This window comes from Bolinopsis microptera, chromosome 13, assembly GCF_026151205.1.
Source record: "Bolinopsis microptera isolate Bmic1 chromosome 13, MBARI_Bmic_1.0, whole genome shotgun sequence".
In the NCBI taxonomy this organism is placed as follows: Eukaryota; Metazoa; Ctenophora; class Tentaculata; order Lobata; family Bolinopsidae; genus Bolinopsis; species Bolinopsis microptera.
The window spans coordinates 449,691-471,196 of record NC_087084.1 but is presented as its reverse complement, the minus strand read 5'-3'; the positions used below and the strand labels follow the sequence as shown (position 1 = coordinate 471,196).

At 37.4% G+C, this 21,506-nt stretch overlaps 2 protein-coding genes across 2 annotated transcripts; both read right to left on the bottom strand.

Annotated features, from left to right (window-relative positions):
• Positions 1-457: 457 nt before the first annotated feature.
• LOC134825191 (ORM1-like protein 1) lies at positions 458-18,250 on the bottom strand. Its single transcript, XM_063837344.1, has 4 exons — positions 18,192-18,250; positions 11,221-11,335; positions 4,516-4,667; positions 458-1,472 (listed from the first exon to the last, which is right to left on the bottom strand). The coding sequence occupies exons 1-4, from the start codon at positions 18,248-18,250 to the stop codon at positions 1,337-1,339; spliced, it is 462 nt and encodes a 153-aa protein (XP_063693414.1). The 3' UTR covers positions 458-1,336.
• A 744-nt stretch (positions 18,251-18,994) lies between these two features.
• LOC134825293 (uncharacterized) lies at positions 18,995-20,911 on the bottom strand. The gene is made up of 3 exons (XM_063837456.1): positions 20,832-20,911; positions 19,913-20,674; positions 18,995-19,867 (listed from the first exon to the last, which is right to left on the bottom strand). The coding sequence occupies exons 1-3, from the start codon at positions 20,890-20,892 to the stop codon at positions 19,305-19,307; spliced, it is 1,386 nt and encodes a 461-aa protein (XP_063693526.1). The 5' UTR covers positions 20,893-20,911; the 3' UTR covers positions 18,995-19,304.
• Positions 20,912-21,506: the final 595 nt, after the last annotated feature.

Sequence of the window (21,506 nt, the reverse complement as noted above, 5' to 3'; positions counted from 1 at the left end):
TTCTGAAATATTTCAACTGCGCGTTCCATTGCCAGTTTTATGTAGACTCTTTTAACGTTTAGCGAAACATTGCTTACGTATCTAATATAACAGCTTTCCTTCACTCACAATTAGTTTTACACAAGAACAGGATCTATACAGCCTATAAATACTCTACAGAACAGTTCCCAAGATTTTACGACCCAGATAAAAACATCATCCGACTTTTACTCAACATTCTCCCGGATAAAATGTAATTAGAGTTGAAGCAGATTGAGTGGTGGAAGTGCTACAACCAGGCGTTTACTCGTTATCACGGGTATTAAGTTACGTTATCGGAATTGCCGGGGTGATGTAAACTGGGGGGGGGGGGGTGGGGGTGGGGGGGGGGGGGGGGGTGATGTAACTGGGGGGGGGGGGGGGGGGGGGGTGGGGTGATATAATCATCCCCCGCTCTACCACACAATAAATCTCTGAATCGCTGAAAAATTTGTGATTACAAACTAACATGCCAAATAATACAAAAAGATATAATATTATTTCATGACGCAATAAAAACTTGTATGCAAACCCTTGGAAAGTGTGATATGCTATTAATCGTGTAACAATTTGAATGGTATTAATATAAAAGTGTACTACAAGGCAGTCACCCAACAACTCCAATACTTACACAAACACAACTAAATAAATCAAATTCCACAAAATTAAAACACAAAGTTGCTCTCTCATATGCCACTGCTTACTTTTAAATAACAATTCTCAATAAAGATCCTATTATATGGACACGTTCATTTGATTTTGAGGATAGTGGTAAACAAAAATAATAGCGTTTTCGACGATAGTGGCTTAATTTTGGCATCATTAACCTAGCACGTTAAGAAGTTCTGAACATTAGCCACGTGACCCATACTTCCATATGCACTGCTCAGAAATAAAATTTATTGTTTTTATGCACTGTAATGTTTAAAAAGTTCCTTTTTTTGCGACTTTGTTAGCTATAGCTGCCCAATAAGCATCCCTTAGTCTAAAATATAGTAGATAAGGTCAATCTAACAAATCTGATACAACATTGGTTAAAGGGCAGGGATCGAGCGGTTTACGAGGTAAGGGTCATAATGTACCCATCCTAGTGATGAGACGAATATCCTAACCATCAAGGGTTTAAATAATTTCATAGTGTGACAAAGTCAACTACACTGTGCCCTTTTAATAGGACCACTAATATTTACCAATATCCTCAAACTCAAATGAAGGTGTCCATAAAACATTGGTTAATGGGTCACAATAGAATTGTCTGGAATGTCTTTGCTGGAATCTAATTAAAACTAATTTATTAATTAACTAATTGATTAATTAATTAGTATTTGTTAATACCAAATAGTCGTTTGGCGTGCATGAAGGGTTGTTTAGGTATGAACTGTAAGAGGAAGGAAGGTATTGATTGGAAGAGTACGTCAGAAGAGTAGTCGCAGTAGTGCTGGCACATCAGAAACCTGGGACAAAGAGACCTTACTTACATAATTAGGGGGACATTATTATCAAACTTAACACAAATCTGAAGTAGTTAACAATAAACATCTTAAAGATCTGATAAGTCTACAAAAAATTTTAAAATTATTATTGAATGGCAACAAACTTAAAAAACTTTAACATAAAGCGTGTTTAGGGGGACATATCTAGGGGGACATGACTGACACAATTAGGAGGAACTTTACTTCAAATTAGGGGGACGTTACTTAAACAATTGGGAGATATTTCAAGAACTGTATGTTTGGTAGCATTAACAATTTTGTCGGGGCAAAAATCGTAATTCTTCTTCACTCAACTTTAATCGGCTTGTAATTTGAAATTTCCTTGTGTTTTACTTACAATATGCAGGGGAGGTGATAAGGAATTTCCTTGTGTTTTACTTACAATATACAGGGGAAGATGATAAGGAATTTCCTTGTGTTTTACTTACAATATGTAGGGGAAGATGATAAGGAATTTCCTTGTGTTTTACTTACAATATACAGGGGAAGATGATAAGGAATTTCCTTGTGTTTTACTTACAATATGCAGGGGAAGATGATAAGGAATGTCTTTGTGTTTTACTTACAATATGCAGGGGAAGATGATAAGGAATTTCCTTGTGTTTTACTTACAATATGCAGGGGAAGATGATAAGGAATTTCCTTGTGTTTTACTTACAATATACAGGGGAAGATGATAAGGAATTTCCTTGTGTTTTACTTACAATATGCAGGGGAAGATGATAAGGAATTTCCTTGTGTTTTACTTACAATATACAGGGGAAGATGATAAGGAATTTCCTTGTGTTTTACTTACTATATGCAGGGGAAGATGATAAGGAATTTCCTTGTGTTTTACTTACAATATACAGGGGAAGATGATAAGGAATTTCCTTGTGTTTTACTTACTATATGCAGGGGAAGATGATAAGGAATTTCCTTGTGTTTTACTTACAATATACAGGGGAAGATGATAAGGAATTTCCTTGTGTTTTACTTACAATATACAGGGGAAGATGATAAGGAATTTCCTTGTGTTTTACTTACTATATGCAGGGGAAGATGATAAGGAATTTCCTTGCGTTTTACTTACAATATACAGGGGAAGATGATAAGGAATTTCCTTGCGTTTTACTTACAATATACAGGGGAAGATGATAAGGAATTTCCTTGTGTTTTACTTACAATATACAGGGGAAGATGATAAGGAATTTCCTTGTGTTTTACTTACTATATACAGGGGAAGATGATAAGGAATTTCCTTGTGTTTTACTTACAATATACAGGGGAAGATGATAAGGAATTTCCTTGTGTTTTACTTACTATATGCAGGGGAAGATGATAAGGAATTTCCTTGCGTTTTACTTACAATATACAGGGGAAGATGATAAGGAATTTCCTTGCGTTTTACTTACAATATACAGGGGAAGATGATAAGGAATTTCCTTGTGTTTTACTTACAATATACAGGGGAAGATGATAAGGAATTTCCTTGTGTTTTACTTACAATATACAGGGGAAGATGATAAGGAATTTCCTTGTGTTTTACTTACTATATGCAGGGGAAGATGATAAGGAATTTCCTTGCGTTTTACTTACAATATACAGGGGAAGATGATAAGGAATTTCCTTGCGTTTTACTTACAATATACAGGGGAAGATGATAAGGAATTTCCTTGTGTTTTACTTACAATATACAGGGGAAGATGATAAGGAATTTCCTTGTGTTTTACTTACTATATGCAGGGGAAGATGATAAGGAATTTCCTTGTGTTTTACTTACAATGTGCAGGGGAAGATGATAAGGAATTTCCTTGTGTTTTACTTACAATATGCAGGGGAAGATGATAAGGAATTTCCTTGTGTTTTACTTACAATATACAGGGGAAGATGATAAGGAATTTCCTTGTGTTTTACTTACTATATGCAGGGGAAGATGATAAGGAATTTCCTTGTGTTTTACTTACAATATACAGGGGAAGATGATAAGGAATTTCCTTGTGTTTTACTTACTATATGCAGGGGAAGATGATAAGGAATTTCCTTGTGTTTTACTTACAATATGCAGGGGAAGATGATAAGGAATTTCCTTGTGTTTTACTTACAATATGCAGGGGAAGATGATAAGGAATTTCCTTGTGTTTTACTTACAATATGCAGGGGAAGATGATAAGGAATTTCCTTGTGTTTTACTTACAATATACAGGGGAAGATGATAAGGAATTTCCTTGTGTTTTACTTACAATATGCAGGGGAAGATGATAAGGAATTTCCTTGTGTTTTACTTACAATATACAGGGGAAGATGATAAGGAATTTCCTTGCGTTTTACTTACAATATACAGGGGAAGATGATAAGGAATTTCCTTGCGTTTTACTTACAATATACAGGGGAAGATGATAAGGAATTTCCTTGTGTTTTACTTACAATATACAGGGGAAGATGATAAGGAATTTCCTTGTGTTTTACTTACTATATGCAGGGGAAGATGATAAGGAATTTCCTTGTGTTTTACTTACAATGTGCAGGGGAAGATGATAAGGAATTTCCTTGTGTTTTACTTACAATATGCAGGGGAAGATGATAAGGAATTTCCTTGTGTTTTACTTACAATATACAGGGGAAGATGATAAGGAATTTCCTTGTGTTTTACTTACTATATGCAGGGGAAGATGATAAGGAATTTCCTTGTGTTTTACTTACAATATACAGGGGAAGATGATAAGGAATTTCCTTGTGTTTTACTTACTATATGCAGGGGAAGATGATAAGGAATTTCCTTGTGTTTTACTTACAATATGCAGGGGAAGATGATAAGGAATTTCCTTGTGTTTTACTTACAATATGCAGGGGAAGATGATAAGGAATTTCCTTGTGTTTTACTTACAATATGCAGGGGAAGATGATAAGGAATTTCCTTGTGTTTTACTTACAATATACAGGGGAAGATGATAAGGAATTTCCTTGTGTTTTACTTACAATATGCAGGGGAAGATGATAAGGAATTTCCTTGTGTTTTACTTACAATATACAGGGGAAGATGATAAGGAATTTCCTTGTGTTTGTCCACTGTTTGCCGTGGTTTATCTGTTCCCAATGTGTTAGCTGTCTGTTCTCTCCTTGATCGCTGCAACCAAACGGAGATCCTCTCAGATAGTGAAACACGATAAAATTCCCCTGCGGAATGTTAATTTATAAGTTGTTTCAATGAAAAAATAATAATATTATCTAAAGAAGCGGTAACTTTATATTTGGGTGTGATCAGGTGTGATCAGGTCCCTGACACTGTGTGATCAGGTGTGATGCATGTAGGGTTGATAAGGGAAAGAATCTATATTACATTATCTACATCATATTATTGTCAATGTTATATTATTTTATATTATATTATCTATATTATATATTATCAATATTATATTATCTACATTATAAATTATCTACATATTATACTATCTATATTATTATTATTTCTAGCATACCCTCAGCAGCTAGACTCCATAAAGTCATGAAATCACTGAACACTAATCCCGGACAACTAGGATCCCTTAAAAAACCGAACGGCAGCTTCACATCATCTCCAAGAGAAACCCTAGATACGCTAGCGGAAGCTCTCCTCCCCATTGACAACCCGATAGCACACACTCCTATTGACCCAGGCCAGGCCCAGATCATGACAACATCATCAACTCTTTGATCACGCCTATCAGACTGAAGAAAGTCTGCATGGACATGGCTCCGAACAAATCTCCGGGACCAGACAACATTCGACTCAATATGATTAACGCATGCTGGGATTCTATCTCACCTTGTATTCTTCACCTTTATAAACACTCCTTCCGTTTGGGTATCACACCTGACGACTGGAATGAGGCTAATGGTGTGGTCATCGCCAAACCTCTTAAAGACGACTATACAAATGTGCGAGCATTTCGTATCATCAGCCTTACTTCGACTCTACAGAAGATTATGGAGAAACTGATCATCTGGTACATTGAAGCCGACATTGGACTCTCCAACCTCACTACAGACAACCAACATGGTTTCAAGAGAAACTTCTCTACCGACTCCGCCCTTCACAAGATTACCAACAAAATTGAATTTTCCCTCTCAGCTGGAAATCAAGCCCTAGGACTCTTTTTGGACATTGAAGGAGCCTTCGACAACATCTCTTATGACGCCATCTACCATAACCTCAACAACTCGGGAATTCCCACCACCTTATGCAACTGGATTTACTATATGGTTTCCCGTAGAGTTATCACTCTCACCCTTAACGGTATCTCTATTTCTAGAACTATCAGCAGAGGCTGCCCTCAAGGAGGAGTACTCTCGCCATTTCTCTGGAACCTTACTCTTAACGACCTCCTCTCTAACCACAACCTAGACACATCATTCATTCAAGCCTTCGCAGACGACCTCTCCATCATAGTAGGAGGATTAGACATTCCCACCATCAGAGCCATTTGTCAAAGATACCTCATTATCATTGATAATTGGTGCACGACCATCGGCGTAAAACTTAGCTCTCTCAAGACCCAAGCTATCATGTTTACCAGGAAACGATTATGGACGCTTGATAAACCCCTATCTCTTAGAGGCATCAACATTCACCTTGTAAATGAGGTCAAGTACCTTGGTATTACCCTTGACTCCAAGCTCCTATGGAGACCCCACATTGATGCCACTTGTAATAAAGCTATCAGGAACCTGCACACCATCAGATCTGCCTGTAGCAAAAAATGGGGACTTAAACCTTCCTACACACTCTGGATCTACGAACAAATCATCATCCCAGCTCTTTCTCATGGATCAGTGGTCTGGAGCCATATACTGGACTCCAGAAAATGGGCTACTAACATGCTCAACCACGTACAAAGAACAGCTCTACTCCTGATCACAGGAGCCATCTCCTCCTCTCCGACCTGTTACTTAGAGGTCCTCACCCAAATCCCCCCTCTCGACCTCAGGATTCACTCCATTTCTCTTAAAACTTTCCTCAGGCTTAACATCACTTCGTCCGCCTCATACGGACTTAGAGACGGAAAGCTGACATCTCACTCAATACTCCTCAATGATCAGCTCAAGAAGATTCTCCCACCTCTTTCCCTTTTAGACATAGCACCAGCATCACTCAACCTGTCACAATCCTTCACAACGGATATTCTCGACCGCTCGGTTGCCCTTGTTCAGATCCCTCTCCTACATAAACCAGACACTCTAGTGGGATACACCGACGGCTCGGTGAAGAACAACCTCGCAGGAGCGGGGTTCGTCCTCTTTCTTAACTCATCGTCTATTACAGAACATTTCCACCAACTCGGAAACACCACAACCATCTTCCAAGCAGAGTTACTGGCTTTACTCCACCTCTGTATCCACCTCTCCAAGAACTCTTACGAAGCTACTGAGCTCCACATCTGTATCGACAGCAAAGCAGTTCTTCTTGCCTTATCGGGCACTATCACCCGATCCCACCTCATCCTAGACACTCTAGGAGCCCTCAACGCACTTAGCAGGACGATATCCGTCACCCTCCACTGGGTACCGGCGCATAGTGGAATAATAGGCAATGATCTCGCAGATTCTCTGGCAAACAAAGGATCCGACTCTCCTCCCATTGGACCGCCTCCTTTTGCCCCTTACACTCACTCCTCTCTCTCTAATATTTTAGACAGTTACTTTTCTCGACTTCACTATAAACGTTTATTACTCTTCAGATCCTCCACCGATTTTCAACAATCCAACATTATTAGTTTCTTTGACAGACACCTTGACGTTAAACGACATAATAGAGACAATACCAGAATTCTTACCCATCTATTCACAGGATGCAGTTATCTCAGATATTTCCAAAACAAGATTGGCAACGAACCCAACAGCATATGCAAAAAGTGTGATGAAGACAAGGAAACTACAGCACACTACCTCACAAGCTGTCCAGCATTCTCCATACACAGGAAATACTACCTTGGTAACTATACCATCAGAGAGGACACCTTCCATCAAACCTTCTCTATCAGTAACATAGTGGGGTTCGCTAGAGCTACCAAGTATCTAGATTTCTATGAACCCCCTTAGTCTCTTTCTCTTAGCCTTAGCTGACGTAATTGTCCCTCTACCACAATCACCCTCCCCTCCCCAGATCGTGTTCAGACTTGCAGAAGGTCCTGCTACCCAGCCAGTTCTAAGGGCTCAACAGTCCACTGGACGGCTCTCGTAGCTTGACTTAATGCCTGTCTCTCTCTCTCTCCCCCCTCACCCCTCTTTTTCATCTTTGCTGATTGTGGAAGGGACAACCACGTTACCTACTCAGTTTCCTCTTATTGCTCATTGACATGATTCAGGGACTTCCCCAGCCCTCTATATCTTTAACATGATACCTCCCAGGAACATAGTATTCCATACCAGACATTTCTTTAACTCCTCGTTACAGCAAGACTAATACAACACGGAGAAGAAAAGAAATAGAGACAAGAATACGACAGCCATGGACTCCTACAAAAGACTAACAGAAGGAACATCCCGGTTTGATCCTTCTGAACTATGCATCTTATATCGGTATAGTATTGGTATCTATTTATTACCTATTGTTATTTTTTATCTTTGCTAGTTAATCAGGTTTTTGGGTACCGGGCCATCCTGGTTACCCTGCTATGGGCCGTTCCCCTGGCTTATAAATCAAGAGGCTTGCATATAATGAACATATTGACACGGGTGCAGAGTTGAGTCTGTACGGAACCTAGTAGTTTCAGATCCTTGTTTAACTTGCCGTACAGCAAGGTCATCCACTACTTTAGCCCGGCGAGGCACATAACTCCCTCTACAACTCCATGACAAATGTTTCATATATACTAGCCGAGTTCACAAGAATATATATGCAGGTCTAGTTTACCCATATATATATACTATCTATATTATACTATCTATATATATACTATCTATATTATACTATCTATATTATTATATTTTAATATTCCTCGGATAAAGCTTTCAGCTAGTTTCCAGTATTATTTGAGACTAGTATATATATATAAGGTACAGTATACTCAGGTCACCTTTAAACAATTACTCAGGTCACCTTTAAACAATTACTCAGGTCACCTTTAAACAATTACTCAGGTCACCTTTAAACAATTACTCAGGTCACCTTTAAACAATTACTCAGGTCACCTTTAAACAATTACTCAGGTCACCTTTAAACAATTACTCAGGTCACCTTTAAACAATTACTCAGGTCACCTTTAAACAATTACTCAGGTCACCTTTAAACAATTACTCAGGTCACCTTTAAACAATTACTCAGGTCACCTTTAAACAATTACTCAGGTCACCTTTAAACAATTACTCAGGTCACCTTTAAACAATTACTCAGATCACCTTTAAACAATTACTCAGATCACCTTTAAACAATTACTCAGGTCACCTTTAAACAATTACCCAGGTCACCTTTAAACAATTACTCAGGTCACCTTTAAACAATTACTCAGGTCACCTTTAAACAATTACTCAGGTCACCTTTAAACAATTACTCAGGTCACCTTTAAACAATTACTCAGGTCACCTTTAAACAATTACTCAGGTCACCTTTAAACAATTACTCAGGTCACCTTTAAACAATTACTCAGGTCACCTTTAAACAATTACTCAGGTCACCTTTACACAATTACCCAGGTCACCTTTAAACAATTACTCAGGTCACCTTTAAACAATTACTCAGGTCACCTTTAAACAATTACTCAGGTCACCTTTAAACAATTACTCAGGTCACCTTTAAACAATTACTCAGGTCACCTTTAAACAATTACTCAGGTCACCTTTAAACAATTACTCAGGTCACCTTTAAACAATTACTCAGGTCACCTTTAAACAATTACTCAGGTCACCTTTAAACAATTACTCAGGTCACCTTTACACAATTACTCAGGTCACCTTTACACAATTACTCAGGTCACCTTTAAACAATTACTCAGGTCACCTTTAAACAATTACTCAGGTCACCTTTAAACAATTACTCAGGTCACCTTTAAACAATTACTCAGGTCACCTTTAAACAATTACTCAGGTCACCTTTAAACAATTACTCAGGTCACCTTTAAACAATTACTCAGGTCACCTTTAAACAATTACTCAGGTCACCTTTAAACAATTACTCAGGTCACCTTTAAACAATTACTCAGGTCACCTTTAAACAATTACTCAGGTCACCTTTAAACAATTACTCATGTCACCTTTAAACAATTACTCAGGTCACCTTTAAACAATTACTCAGGTCACCTTTAAACAATTACGTGTATTACAGGGACACAACAGGTATTGTACTTGTACTTGTTGGAAATATCATACACAAAAGTAACTTTATCCGTGTGTGTAGTAGTAGAGTGTGTGATAAGATTTTAACAGAATTATAAGAACCTGTACAATAAAACCATTCTCCTGGTACTCTAGCAGCAGCGTGTAGTGTGCTACTAGAGTAGATAATGTAGCAGTGTGTAGTGTGCTACTAGAGTAGATGTAGCAGCGTGTAGTGTGCTACTAGAGTAGATAATGTAGCAGTGTGTAGTGTGCTACTAGAGTAGATGTAGCAGCGTGTAGTGTGCTACTAGAGTAGATGTAGCAGCGTGTAGTGTGCTACTGATACTCTAGTAGCAGCGTGTAGTGTGCTACTAGAGTAGATGCAGCGTGTAGTGTGCTACTAGAGTAGATAATGTAGCAGTGTGTAGTGTGCTACTAGAGTAGATGTAGCAGCGTGTAGTGTGCTACTAGAGTATATAATGTAGCAGCGTGTAGTGTGCTACTAGAGTAGATGTAGCAGCGTGTAGTGTGCTACTAAAGTAGATGTAGCAGCGTGTAGTGTGCTACTAGAGTAGATGCAAGAAACTGGATGTAGCAGCGTGTAGTGTGCTACTAGAGTAGATGTAGCAGCGTGTAGTGTGCTACTAGAGTAGATGCAAGAAACTGGATGTAGCAGCGTGTAGTGTGCTACTAGAGTAGATGCAAGAAACTGGATGTAGCAGCGTGTAGTGTGCTACTAGAGTAGATGTAGCAGCGTGTAGTGTGCTACTAGAGTAGATGCAAGAAACTGGATGTAGCAGCGTGTAGTGTGCTACTAGAGTAGATGTAGCAGCGTGTAGTGTGCTACTAGAGTAGATGCAAGAAACTGGATGTAGCAGCGTGTAGTGTGCTACTAGAGTAGATGCAAGAAACTGGATGTAGCAGCGTGTAGTGTGCTACTAGAGTAGATGTAGCAGCGTGTAGTGTGCTACTAGAGTAGATGCAAGAAACTGGATGTAGCAGCGTGTAGTGTGCTACTAGAGTAGATGTAGCAGCGTGTAGTGTGCTACTAGAGTAGATGCAAGAAACTGATGTGTTAAAAGTAAAGGCAAATAGTTTAGCAACGCTAGGCTGCGTTGTATAATGTATATAATATATATATATACATTTTTTCCCTCCTTGTTCATGTTTTATGAAATTGCCCATATATATAATATATATTATGTATTAGCAGGTTGGCAGTGTGAGGACTCCGCACTGAGGAGGATATGATGTCGCAGTTGTTTTCACCTCTCGTAACAGCGTTAAGATCACAGTGGTTGAGGAAGTGATCTTCGTTTTTAATGAAACCAGTACCTAAGACTATATTCTTGCATCTTATAATACTATAGTTGACAATAGTTTAATTAAAACATAGTGTTAATTAATGTTAATAAGTTACTAATTACTGATTACTAACGATATTGTGCACGTTAATAGTGCAGAGCCAGCCAGTTGTAGCTGTAATAGAGGGGACACATGAACACATGAGGTGAAGGAAACACACTGCTCCAGTATAAGCTATCCAGAAATACCTGGTAATGTTATTATTAATCAACAAACACAATGGTATTAGTTAAATAAACCACCTGTAATCAAGTTTAATAAGTAAAATAATTAAAACAAATTAGCTAATAAAGTTAGTAACCTGCTATCCAGGTAGCTAGCATTAGTTAATAAAGTTAGTAACCTGCTATCCAGGTAGCTAGCATTAGTTAATAAAGTTAGTAACCTGCTATCCAGGTAGCTAGCATTAGTTAATAAAGTTAGTAACCTGCTATCCAGGTAGCTAGCATTAGTTAATAAAGTTAGTAACCTGCTATCCAGGTAGCTAGCATTATTTAATAAAGTTAGTAACCTGCTATCCAGGTAGCTAGCATTAGTTAATAAAGTTAGTAACCTGCTATCCAGGTAGCTAGCATTAGTTAATAAAGTTAGTAACCTGCTATCCAGGTAGCTAGCATTGGTTAATAAAGTTAGTAACCTGCTATCTAGGTAGCTAGCATTAGTTAATAAAGTTAGTAACCTGCTATCCAGGTAGCTAGCATTAGTTAATAAAGTTAGTAACCTGCTATCCAGGTAGCTAACATTAGTTAATAAAGTTAGTAACCTGCTATCCAGGTAGCTAGCAGTAGTTAATAAAGTTAGTAACCTGCTGTCCAGGTAGCTAGCATTAGTTAATAAAGTTAGTAACCTGCTATCCAGGTAGCTAGCATTAGTTAATAAAGTTAGTAACCTGCTGTCCAAGTAGCTAGCATTAGTTAATAAAGTTAGTAACCTGCTGTCCAGGTAGCTAGCATTAGTTAATAAAGTTAGTAACCTGCTATCTAGGTAGCTAGCATTAGTTAATAAAGTTAGTAACCTGCTATCTAGGTAGCTAGCATTAGTTAATAAAGTTAGTAACCTGCTATCCAGGTAGCTAGCATTATTTAATAAAGTTAGTAACCTGCTATCCAGGTAGCTAGCATTAGTTAATAAAGTTAGTAACCTGCTATCCAGGTAGCTAGCATTAGTTAATAAAGTTAGTAACCTGCTATCCAGGTAGCTAGCATTAGTTAATAAAGTTAGTAACCTGCTATCCAGGTAGCTAGCATTAGTTAATAAAGTTAGTAACCTGCTATCCAGGTAGCTAGCATTAGCTAATAAAGTAAGTAACCTGCTATCCAGGTAGCTAGCATTAGTTAATAAAGTTAGTAACCTGCTATCCAGGTAGCTAGCATAAGTTAATAAAGTTAGTAACCTGCTATCCAGGAAGCTAGCATTAGTTAATAAAGTTAGTAACCTGCTATCCAGGTAGCTAGCATTAGTTAATAAAGTTAGTAACCTGCTATCCAGGTAGCTAGCATTAGTTAATAAAATTAGTAACCTGCTATCCAGGTAGCTAGCATTAGTTAATAAAGTTAGTAACCTTCTATCCAGGTAGCTAGCATTAGTTAATAAAGTTAGTAACCTGCTATCCAGGTAGCTAGCATTAGTTAATAAAGTTAGTAACCTGCTATCCAGGTAGCTAGCATTAGTTAATAAAGTTAGTAACCTGCTATCCAGGTAGCTAGCATTAGTTAATAAAGTTAGTAACCTGCTATCCAGGTAGTTAGCATTAGTTAATAAAGTTAGTAACCTGCTGTCCAGGTAGCTAGCATTAGTTAATAAAGTTAGTAACCTGCTATCCAGGTAGCTAGCATTAGTTAATAAAGTTAGGAACCTGATATCCAGGTAGCCAGCATTAGTTAATAAAGTTAGTAACCTGCTATCCAGGTAGTTAGCATTAGTTAATAAAGTTAGTAACCTGCTATCCAGGTAGCTAGCATTAGCTAATAAAGTTAGTAACCTGCTATCCAGGTAGCTAGCATTAGCTAATAAAGTTAGTAACCTGCTATCCAGGTAGCTAGCATTAGTTAATAAAGTTAGTAACCTGCTGTCCAGGTAACTAGCATTAGTTAATAAAGTTAGTAACCTGCTGTCCAGGTAGCTAGCATTAGCTGATAAAGTTAGTAACCTGCTGTCCAGGTAGCTAGCATTAGTTAATAAAGTTAGTAACCTGCTATCCAGGTAGCTAGCATTAGCTAATAAAGTAAGTAACCTGCTATCCAGGTAGCTAGCATTAGTTAATAAAGTTAGTAACCTGCTATCCAGGTAGCTAGCATTAGTTAATAAAGTTAGTAACCTGCTATTCAGGTAGCTAGCATTAGCTAATAAAGTTAGTAACCTGCTATCCAGGTAGCTAGCATTAGTTAATAAAGTTATTAACCTGCTATCCAGGTAGCTAGCATTAGTTAATAAAGTTAGTAACCTGCTATCCAGGTAGCTAGCATTAGTTAATAAAGTTAGTAACCTGCTATCCAGGTAGCTAGCATTAGCTGATAAAGTTAGTAACCTGCTATCCAGGTAGCTAGCATTAGTTAATAAAGTTAGTAACCTGCTATCCAGGTAGCTAGCATTATTTAATAAAGTTAGTAACCTGCTATCCAGGTAGCTAGCATTAGTTAATAAAGTTAGTAACCTGCTATCCAGGTAGCTAGCATTAGTTAATAAAGTTAGTAACCTGCTATCCAGGTAGCTAGCATTAGTTAATAAAGTTAGTAACCTGCTATCCAGGTAGCTAGCATTAGTTAATAAAGTTAGTAACCTGCTATCCAGGTAGCTAGCATTAGTTAATAAAGTTAGTAACCTGCTATCCAGGTAGCTAGCATTAGTTAATAAAGTTAGTAACCTGCTATCCAGGTAGCTAGCATTAGTTAATAAAGTTAGTAACCTGCTATCCAGGTAGCTAGCATTAGTTAATAAAGTTAGTAACCTGCTATCCAGGTAGCTAGCATTAGTTAATAAAGTTAGTAACCTGCTATCCAGGTAGCTAGCATTAGTTAATAAAGTTAGTAACCTGCTATCCAGGTAGCTAGCATTAGTTAATAAAGTTAGTAACCTGCTATCCAGGTAGCTAGCATTAGTTAATAAAGTTAGTAACCTGCTATCCAGGTAGCTAGCATTAGTTAATAAAGTTAGTAACCTGCTATCCAGGTAGCTAGCATTAGTTAATAAAGTTAGTAACCTGCTGTCCAGGTAGCTAGCATTAGTTAATAAAGTTAGTAACCTGCTATCCAGGTAGCTAGCATTAGTTAATAAAGTTAGTAACCTGCTGTCCAGGTAGCTAGCATTAGTTAATAAAGTTAGTAACCTGCTATCCAGGTAGCTAGCATTAGTTAATAAAGTTAGTAACCTGCTATCCAGGTAGCTAGCATTAGTTAATAAAGTTAGTAACCTGCTATCCAGGTAGCTAGCATTAGTTAATAAAGTTAGTAACCTGCTATCCAGGTAGCTAGCATTAGTTAATAAAGTTAGTAACCTGCTATCCAGGTAGCTAGCATTAGTTAATAAAGTTAGTAACCTGCTATCCAGGTAGCTAGCATTAGTTAATAAAGTTAGTAACCTGCTATCCAGGTAGCTAGCATTAGTTAATAAAGTTAGTAACCTGCTGTCCAGGTAGCTAGCATTAGTTAATAAAGTTAGTAACCTGCTATCCAGGTAGCTAGCATTAGTTAATAAAGTTAGTAACCTGCTGTCCAGGTAGCTAGCATTAGTTAATAAAGTTAGTAACCTGCTATCCAGGTAGCTAGCATTAGTTAATAAAGTTAGTAACCTGCTATCCAGGTAGCTAGCATTAGTTAATAAAGTTAGTAACCTGCTATCCAGGTAGCTAGCATTAGTTAATAAAGTTAGTAACCTGCTATCCAGGTAGCTAGCATTAGTTAATAAAGTTAGTAACCTGCTATCCAGGTAGCTAGCATTAGTTAATAAAGTTAGTAACCTGCTATCCAGGTAGCTAGCATTAGTTAATAAAGTTAGTAACCTGCTATCCAGGTAGCTAGCATTAGTTAATAAAGTTAGTAACCTGCTATCCAGGTAGCTAGCATTAGTTAATAAAGTTAGTAACCTGCTATCCAGGTAGCTAGCATTAGTTAATAAAGTTAGTAACCTGCTATCCAGGTAGCTAGCATTAGTTAATAAAGTTAGTAACCTGCTATCCAGGTAGCTAGCATTAGTTAATAAAGTTAGTAACCTGCTATCCAGGTAGCTAGCATTAGTTAATAAAGTTAGTAACCTGCTATCCAGGTAGCTAGCATTAGTTAATAAAGTTAGTAACCTGCTATCCAGGTAGCTAGCATTAGTTAATAAAGTTAGTAACCTGCTATCCAGGTAGCTAGCATTAGTTAATAAAGTTAGTAACCTGCTATCCAGGTAGCTAGCATTAGTTAATAAAGTTAGTAACCTGCTATCCAGGTAGCTAGCATTAGTTAATAAAGTTAGTAACCTGCTGTCCAGGTAGCTAGCATTAGTTAATAAAGTTAGTAACCTGCTATCCAGGTAGCTAGCATTAGTTAATAAAGTTAGTAACCTGCTGTCCAGGTAGCTAGCATTAGTTAATAAAGTTAGTAACCTGCTATCCAGGTAGCTAGCATTAGTTAATAAAGTTAGTAACCTGCTGTCCAGGTAGCTAGCATTAGTTAATAAAGTTAGTAACCTGCTATCCAGGTAGCTAGCATTAGTTAATAAAGTTAGTAACCTGCTATCCAGGTAGCTAGCATTAGTTAATAAAGTTAGTAACCTGCTATCCAGGTAGCTAGCATTAGTTAATAAAGTTAGTAACCTGCTATCCAGGTAGCTAGCATTAGTTAATAAAGTTAGTAACCTGCTGTCCAGGTAGCTAGCATTAGTTAATAAAGTTAGTAACCTGCTATCCAGGTAGCTAGCATTAGTTAATAAAGTTAGTGACCTGCTATCCAGGTAGCTAGCATTAGTTAATAAAGTTAGTAACCTGCTGTCCAGGTAGCTAGCATTAGCTAATAAAGTTAGTAACCTGCTATCCAGGTAGCTAGCATTAGTTAATAAAGTTAGTAACCTGCTATCCAGGTAGCTAGCATTAGTTAATAAAGTTAGTAACCTGCTATCCAGGTAGCTAGCATTAGTTAATAAAGTTAGTAACCTGCTGTCCAGGTAGCTAGCATTATTTAATAAAGTTAGTAACCTGCTATCCAGGTAGCTAGCATTAGTTAATAAAGTTAGTAACCTGCTATCCAGGTAGCTAGCATTAGTTGATAAAGTTAGTAACCTGCTGTCCAGGTAGCTAGCATTAGTTAATAAAGTTAGTAACCTGCTATCCAGGTAGCTAGCATTAGTTAATAAAGTTAGTAACCTGCTATCCAGGTAGCTAGCATTAGTTAATAAAGTTAGTAACCTGCTATCCAGGTAGCTAGCATTAGTTAATAAAGTTAGTAACCTGCTATCCAGGTAGCTAGCATTAGTTAATAAAGTTAGTAACCTGCTATCCAGGTAGCTAGCATTAGTTAATAAAGTTAGTAACCCGCTATCCAGGTAGCTAGCATTAGTTAATAAAGTTAGTAACCTGCTATCCAGGTAGCTAGCATTAGTTAATAAAGTTAGTAACCTGCTGTCCAGGTAGCTAGCATTAGTTAATAAAGTTAGTAACCTGCTATCCAGGTAGCTAGCATTAGTTAATAAAGTTAGTAACCTGCTATCCAGGTAGCTAGCATTAGTTAATAAAGTTAGTAACCTGCTATCCAGGTAGCTAGCATTAGTTAATAAAGTTAGTAACCTGCTATCCAGGTAGCTAGCATTAGTTAATAAAGTTAGTAACCTGCTATCCAGGTAGCTAGCATTAGTTAATAAAGTTAGTAACCCGCTATCCAGGTAGCTAGCATTAGTTAATAAAGTTAGTAACCTGCTATCCAGGTAGCTAGCATTAGTTAATAAAGTTAGTAACCTGCTATCCAGGTAGCTAGCATTAGTTAATAAAGTTAGTAACCTGCTATCCAGGTAGCTAGCATTAGTTAATAAAGTTAGTAACCTGCTATCCAGGTAGCTAGCATTAGTTAATAAAGTTAGTAACCTGCTATCCAGGTAGCTAGCATTAGTTAATAAAGTTAGTAACCTGCTATCCAGGTAGCTAGCATTAGTTAATAAAGTTAGTAACCTGCTATCCAGGTAGCTAGCATTAGTTAATAAAGTTAGTAACCTGCTGTCCAGGTAGCTAGCATTAGTTAATAAAGTTAGTAACCTGCTATCCAGGTAGCTAGCATTAGTTAATAAAGTTAGTAACCTGCTATCCAGGTAGCTAGCATTAGTTAATAAAGTTAGTAACCTGCTATCCAGGTAGCTAGCATTAGTTAATAAAGTTAGTAACCTGCTGTCCGTAGCATTAGTTAATAAAGTTAGTAACCTGCTATCCAGGTAGCTAGCATTAGTTAATAAAGTTAGTAACCTGCTATCCAGGTAGCTAGCATTAGTTAATAAAGTTAGTAACCTGCTATCCAGGTAGCTAGCATTAGTTAATAAAGTTAGTAACCTGCTGTCCGTAGCATTAGTTAATAAATTAGTAACCTGCTATCCAGGTAGCTAGCATTAGTTAATAAAGTTAGTAACCTGCTATCCAGGTAGCTAGCATTAGTTAATAAAGTTAGTAACCTGCTATCCAGGTAGCTAGCATTAGTTAATAAAGTTAGTAACCTGCTATCCAGGTAGCTAGCATTAGTTAATAAAGTTAGTAACCTGCTATCCAGGTAGCTAGCATTAGTTAATAAAGTTAGTAACCTGCTATCCAGGTAGCTAGCATTAGTTAATAAAGTTAGTAACCTGCTATCCAGGTAGCTAGCATTAGTTAATAAAGTTAGTAACCTGCTATCCAGGTAGCTAGCATTAGTTAATAAAGTTAGTAACCTGCTGTCCGTAGCATTAGTTAATAAAATTAGTAACCTGCTATCCAGGTAGCTAGCATTAGTTAATAAAGTTAGTAACCTGCTATCCAGGTAGCTAGCATTAGTTAATAAAGTTAGTAACCTGCTATCCAGGTAGCTAGCATTAGTTAATAAAGTTAGTAACCTGCTGTCCAGGTAGCTAGCATTAGGGTTGCTCTCAACAGTGGTTGTTCCAACTTGCATCCTATTCAGATATTAGTCAGGATGCGTTCACATATTACGTAATCAGCCGAGGGGGAGGGGGGGGGGTCGGGGGTTTCCAAATGATTACGCTAGTGTAATTATGACACAATAGCTATGTGTAAAAGTGATAACGGAGGGGAGAGGGACATTGTCCAAAAATTGATTACATAGTATGTGAACGACCCCTTATAATATGTATTGTTACATAATATGTTTTTAAGTATGTGAGTTTAAAACACTCTTGACTTGTTCCAAATCATTCAAAATAATTACTTTCTTAGTCAATTCCTAATTGAGTCAATTAGCTGAAGATGAAGTTGAATCGTTGAGAAGATCAAAGTAAACAAGTAAAACACAAGTTAATATTCTTTCCGACGAAATAGGTAAATGGATGTAAAAATAACACAATCAAATTTAGAAACGAAAAATACAATATTATCTCTTTTACTGTCTGAATACTTTCAAACAATACTTTACCTCTCTGGATACATTATTATCATGTAAACACCACTAACTAACTAACTAACTAACTAACTAACTAACTAACTAACTAGCTAACTAGCTAACTAGCTAACTAACTAACTAACTAACTAATTGACTAACTAACTAACTAACTAACTAACTAACTAACTAACTAACTAGCTAACTAACTAACTAACTAACTAACTAGCTAACTAACTAACTAACTAACTAACTAACTAACTAGCTAACTAACTAACTAACTTACTAACTAATTAACTATCTAACTAACTAACTAACTAACTAACTAACTAACTAACTAACTAACTAACTAACTAACTAGCTAACTAACTAACTAACTAACTAACTAACTAACTAACTAACTAACTAACTAATTAATTAACTAACTAACTAACTAACTAACTAACTAACTAACTAACTAACTAACTAACATGATATAACGTTAAGTTGCAGTTAGGAGTCAGTGGGAAATATTTCTCTAGAAAATTTTCTGAAATTTGTTCAGTTTATAGTATTTTGTTTAATTTATTGTATTTAATATATAGTAGGATTGAAGCAATACAAAATGATAAAATTAACTGAGATCCAATGAAAAGTTAGTAAAGTCTGGTCCCTCTGAATGACTAGTAATAAAAGTAGGAGGTCCCTCCCCACAGTCCTGTAACTGGCGTGACAGCGCGCGCTGCTCCCTCCTCCGCACGCGTTCTGAAGTGCGCCTCCTCTCCTGCTGCTGAGGGGACTCCTGACTCCTCCTCTGCTTAGCGCGCACTCTGTTTACTTCATTGTACAACAACTTCTCCTCCTCTGTCAGGGACAAGCGCTTCTGTCTCTGGCGCTGTGCAGCCTTGCGCAGTCTCACCGCGCGCTCTTCAGGCCCCTCTTTAGCTCTCCTCTCCTTACATCTCACTCTCTGTCTCTCTTTTTGCTTTAAATATTTTTCATGCTCAGATGAGAGGTAATCTTTAGCTACAGAGAAGAGAGCGGTGGTTGAGACGTGGGAGCTATCTGAATCACAGTTAGAAATATTACTTCCTCCTAGTAGCTCCTCCTTAGTCTCCTCGTTATCACTCATATCTCCTCCTTCTTCAGTTGAATAGACAGAGGACTGAGCTAATATAGTACCGTTACTACCTCCTAGTACAGTACCGTTACAGTGAGGGGGGAACGTGTCTGAAGACTGAGCTAATATACCGTTACAGTGAGGGGGGAATGTGTCTGGATTAAGAATTATGTTTGATAGATCGACCACTCCAGTTGTTGAGTTTAACAGTGGTAGAGCAATATTCTGATTGATCTGCGGCGCGCTAGTTGGAGGATTGAGTAACCGCACGCATGTCTGCGCGACCACCTCAGCGCCTAACACTCTCACTTGCTTTATTAGTGCTCTTTTCTCTCTCATCCTTATCCTGTCTCTTATTCTCCTTATCTCCCTCTCATCCTCAGTCTCTCTACTCCTTCTCTCTTTAGTTCTCTTCTTTGCTACCTCCTTTGCGTGCTTCTTCTCCACCTCTGACAGGTTCATGCGCTTTAAGCGCTGACGCTCTGCGCTGCGCTGGAGCCGCTGTGTTTTCTCCCAGGGCAGCTCGTTTATTCGCCGCTCTTGCTGATCTACTCTGTGTTTTTCTCTTCTTTCTTCAGCTGTTAACTGTTTCCTCTGTGATAATTGTTTTGAATTCTCAGCTCGGAACACTGTAGAACTGGAATTATCTGAGATCTCAGAACTGTTATTGTCTGAAACTATTGTAGGACTATCTGTAATACTCCTCTTATCTGAGGTTACACTGTCGTCTGAGCAAGTTAAATGGGAATATGTTGTGTGGTGAGAGGTTTTGTCGACATGGTTACTGTTGCCATGGTTACTGTTGCCATGGTTACTGTTGTCATAGTGTATACTGTGCTGTGTAAACTTTGTGTAGTCTTTATTTTCTTCGTATGTAAACTCGCCTGCAAAGTTAATCCAAATACTTGAGTGATTTTAACCATTAATTAAAACAGTAATTAAACAGTAATTAATTAAAACAGTAATTAAATTAACATTTTTAACAGAAACCTCAGACTAGCTTGTTTCGAGAGTAAACTAATAATTTGAAATATTACATACCTTGAGACTGAATGGGATATTTTAAAAAGTCGCATTCCAAATCATCGGGCTTTATAGACATGTGCCGTACTTTGCTATCATAAGCTATATGTTAGATAACGTGAGTATTAGGGAAACAATAGTTCGATCCTAATTTTATCTGATAAATTTAATAGCAGTAGTTATATTAATAGTAATGTATAACATGACAGAACTTAATTAAAATATATAATCTGACTTATTGCAAAATATTTTGACAATCAATAGATTCATTATATTATAACAGTAGTCAGTAATTTCAACTAGTAAGCCAGTACTCCCTGCTACTAGAGTAGAGCCAGACATCTCTAAACTGCGAGACTTAACTTACTAAAGTTCTGAAATTTTGCAGTGTTAATTTTAAGTAATTACAGAATAACAAACTATTTTTAATTGTAGTTGACGAAATGAGAGTCTCCACTCAGTGTGTTAAAACATAATTCTTTGTCGACGTTTCGGCTACATGCCTTTGTCATAAACAGGAGGTACTGAAAACATAGCTGCAAAGATACAATGTTAAAATAATCTATTAATACTACGAAATATAACAACAAAAAAATAACATCTTGAAACACAACAACAATCACAAATTTATCCAAAAGAAACATAAAATATAATGGCTAAAAGAATCCACACCGCAATTAATATGCCAAATAT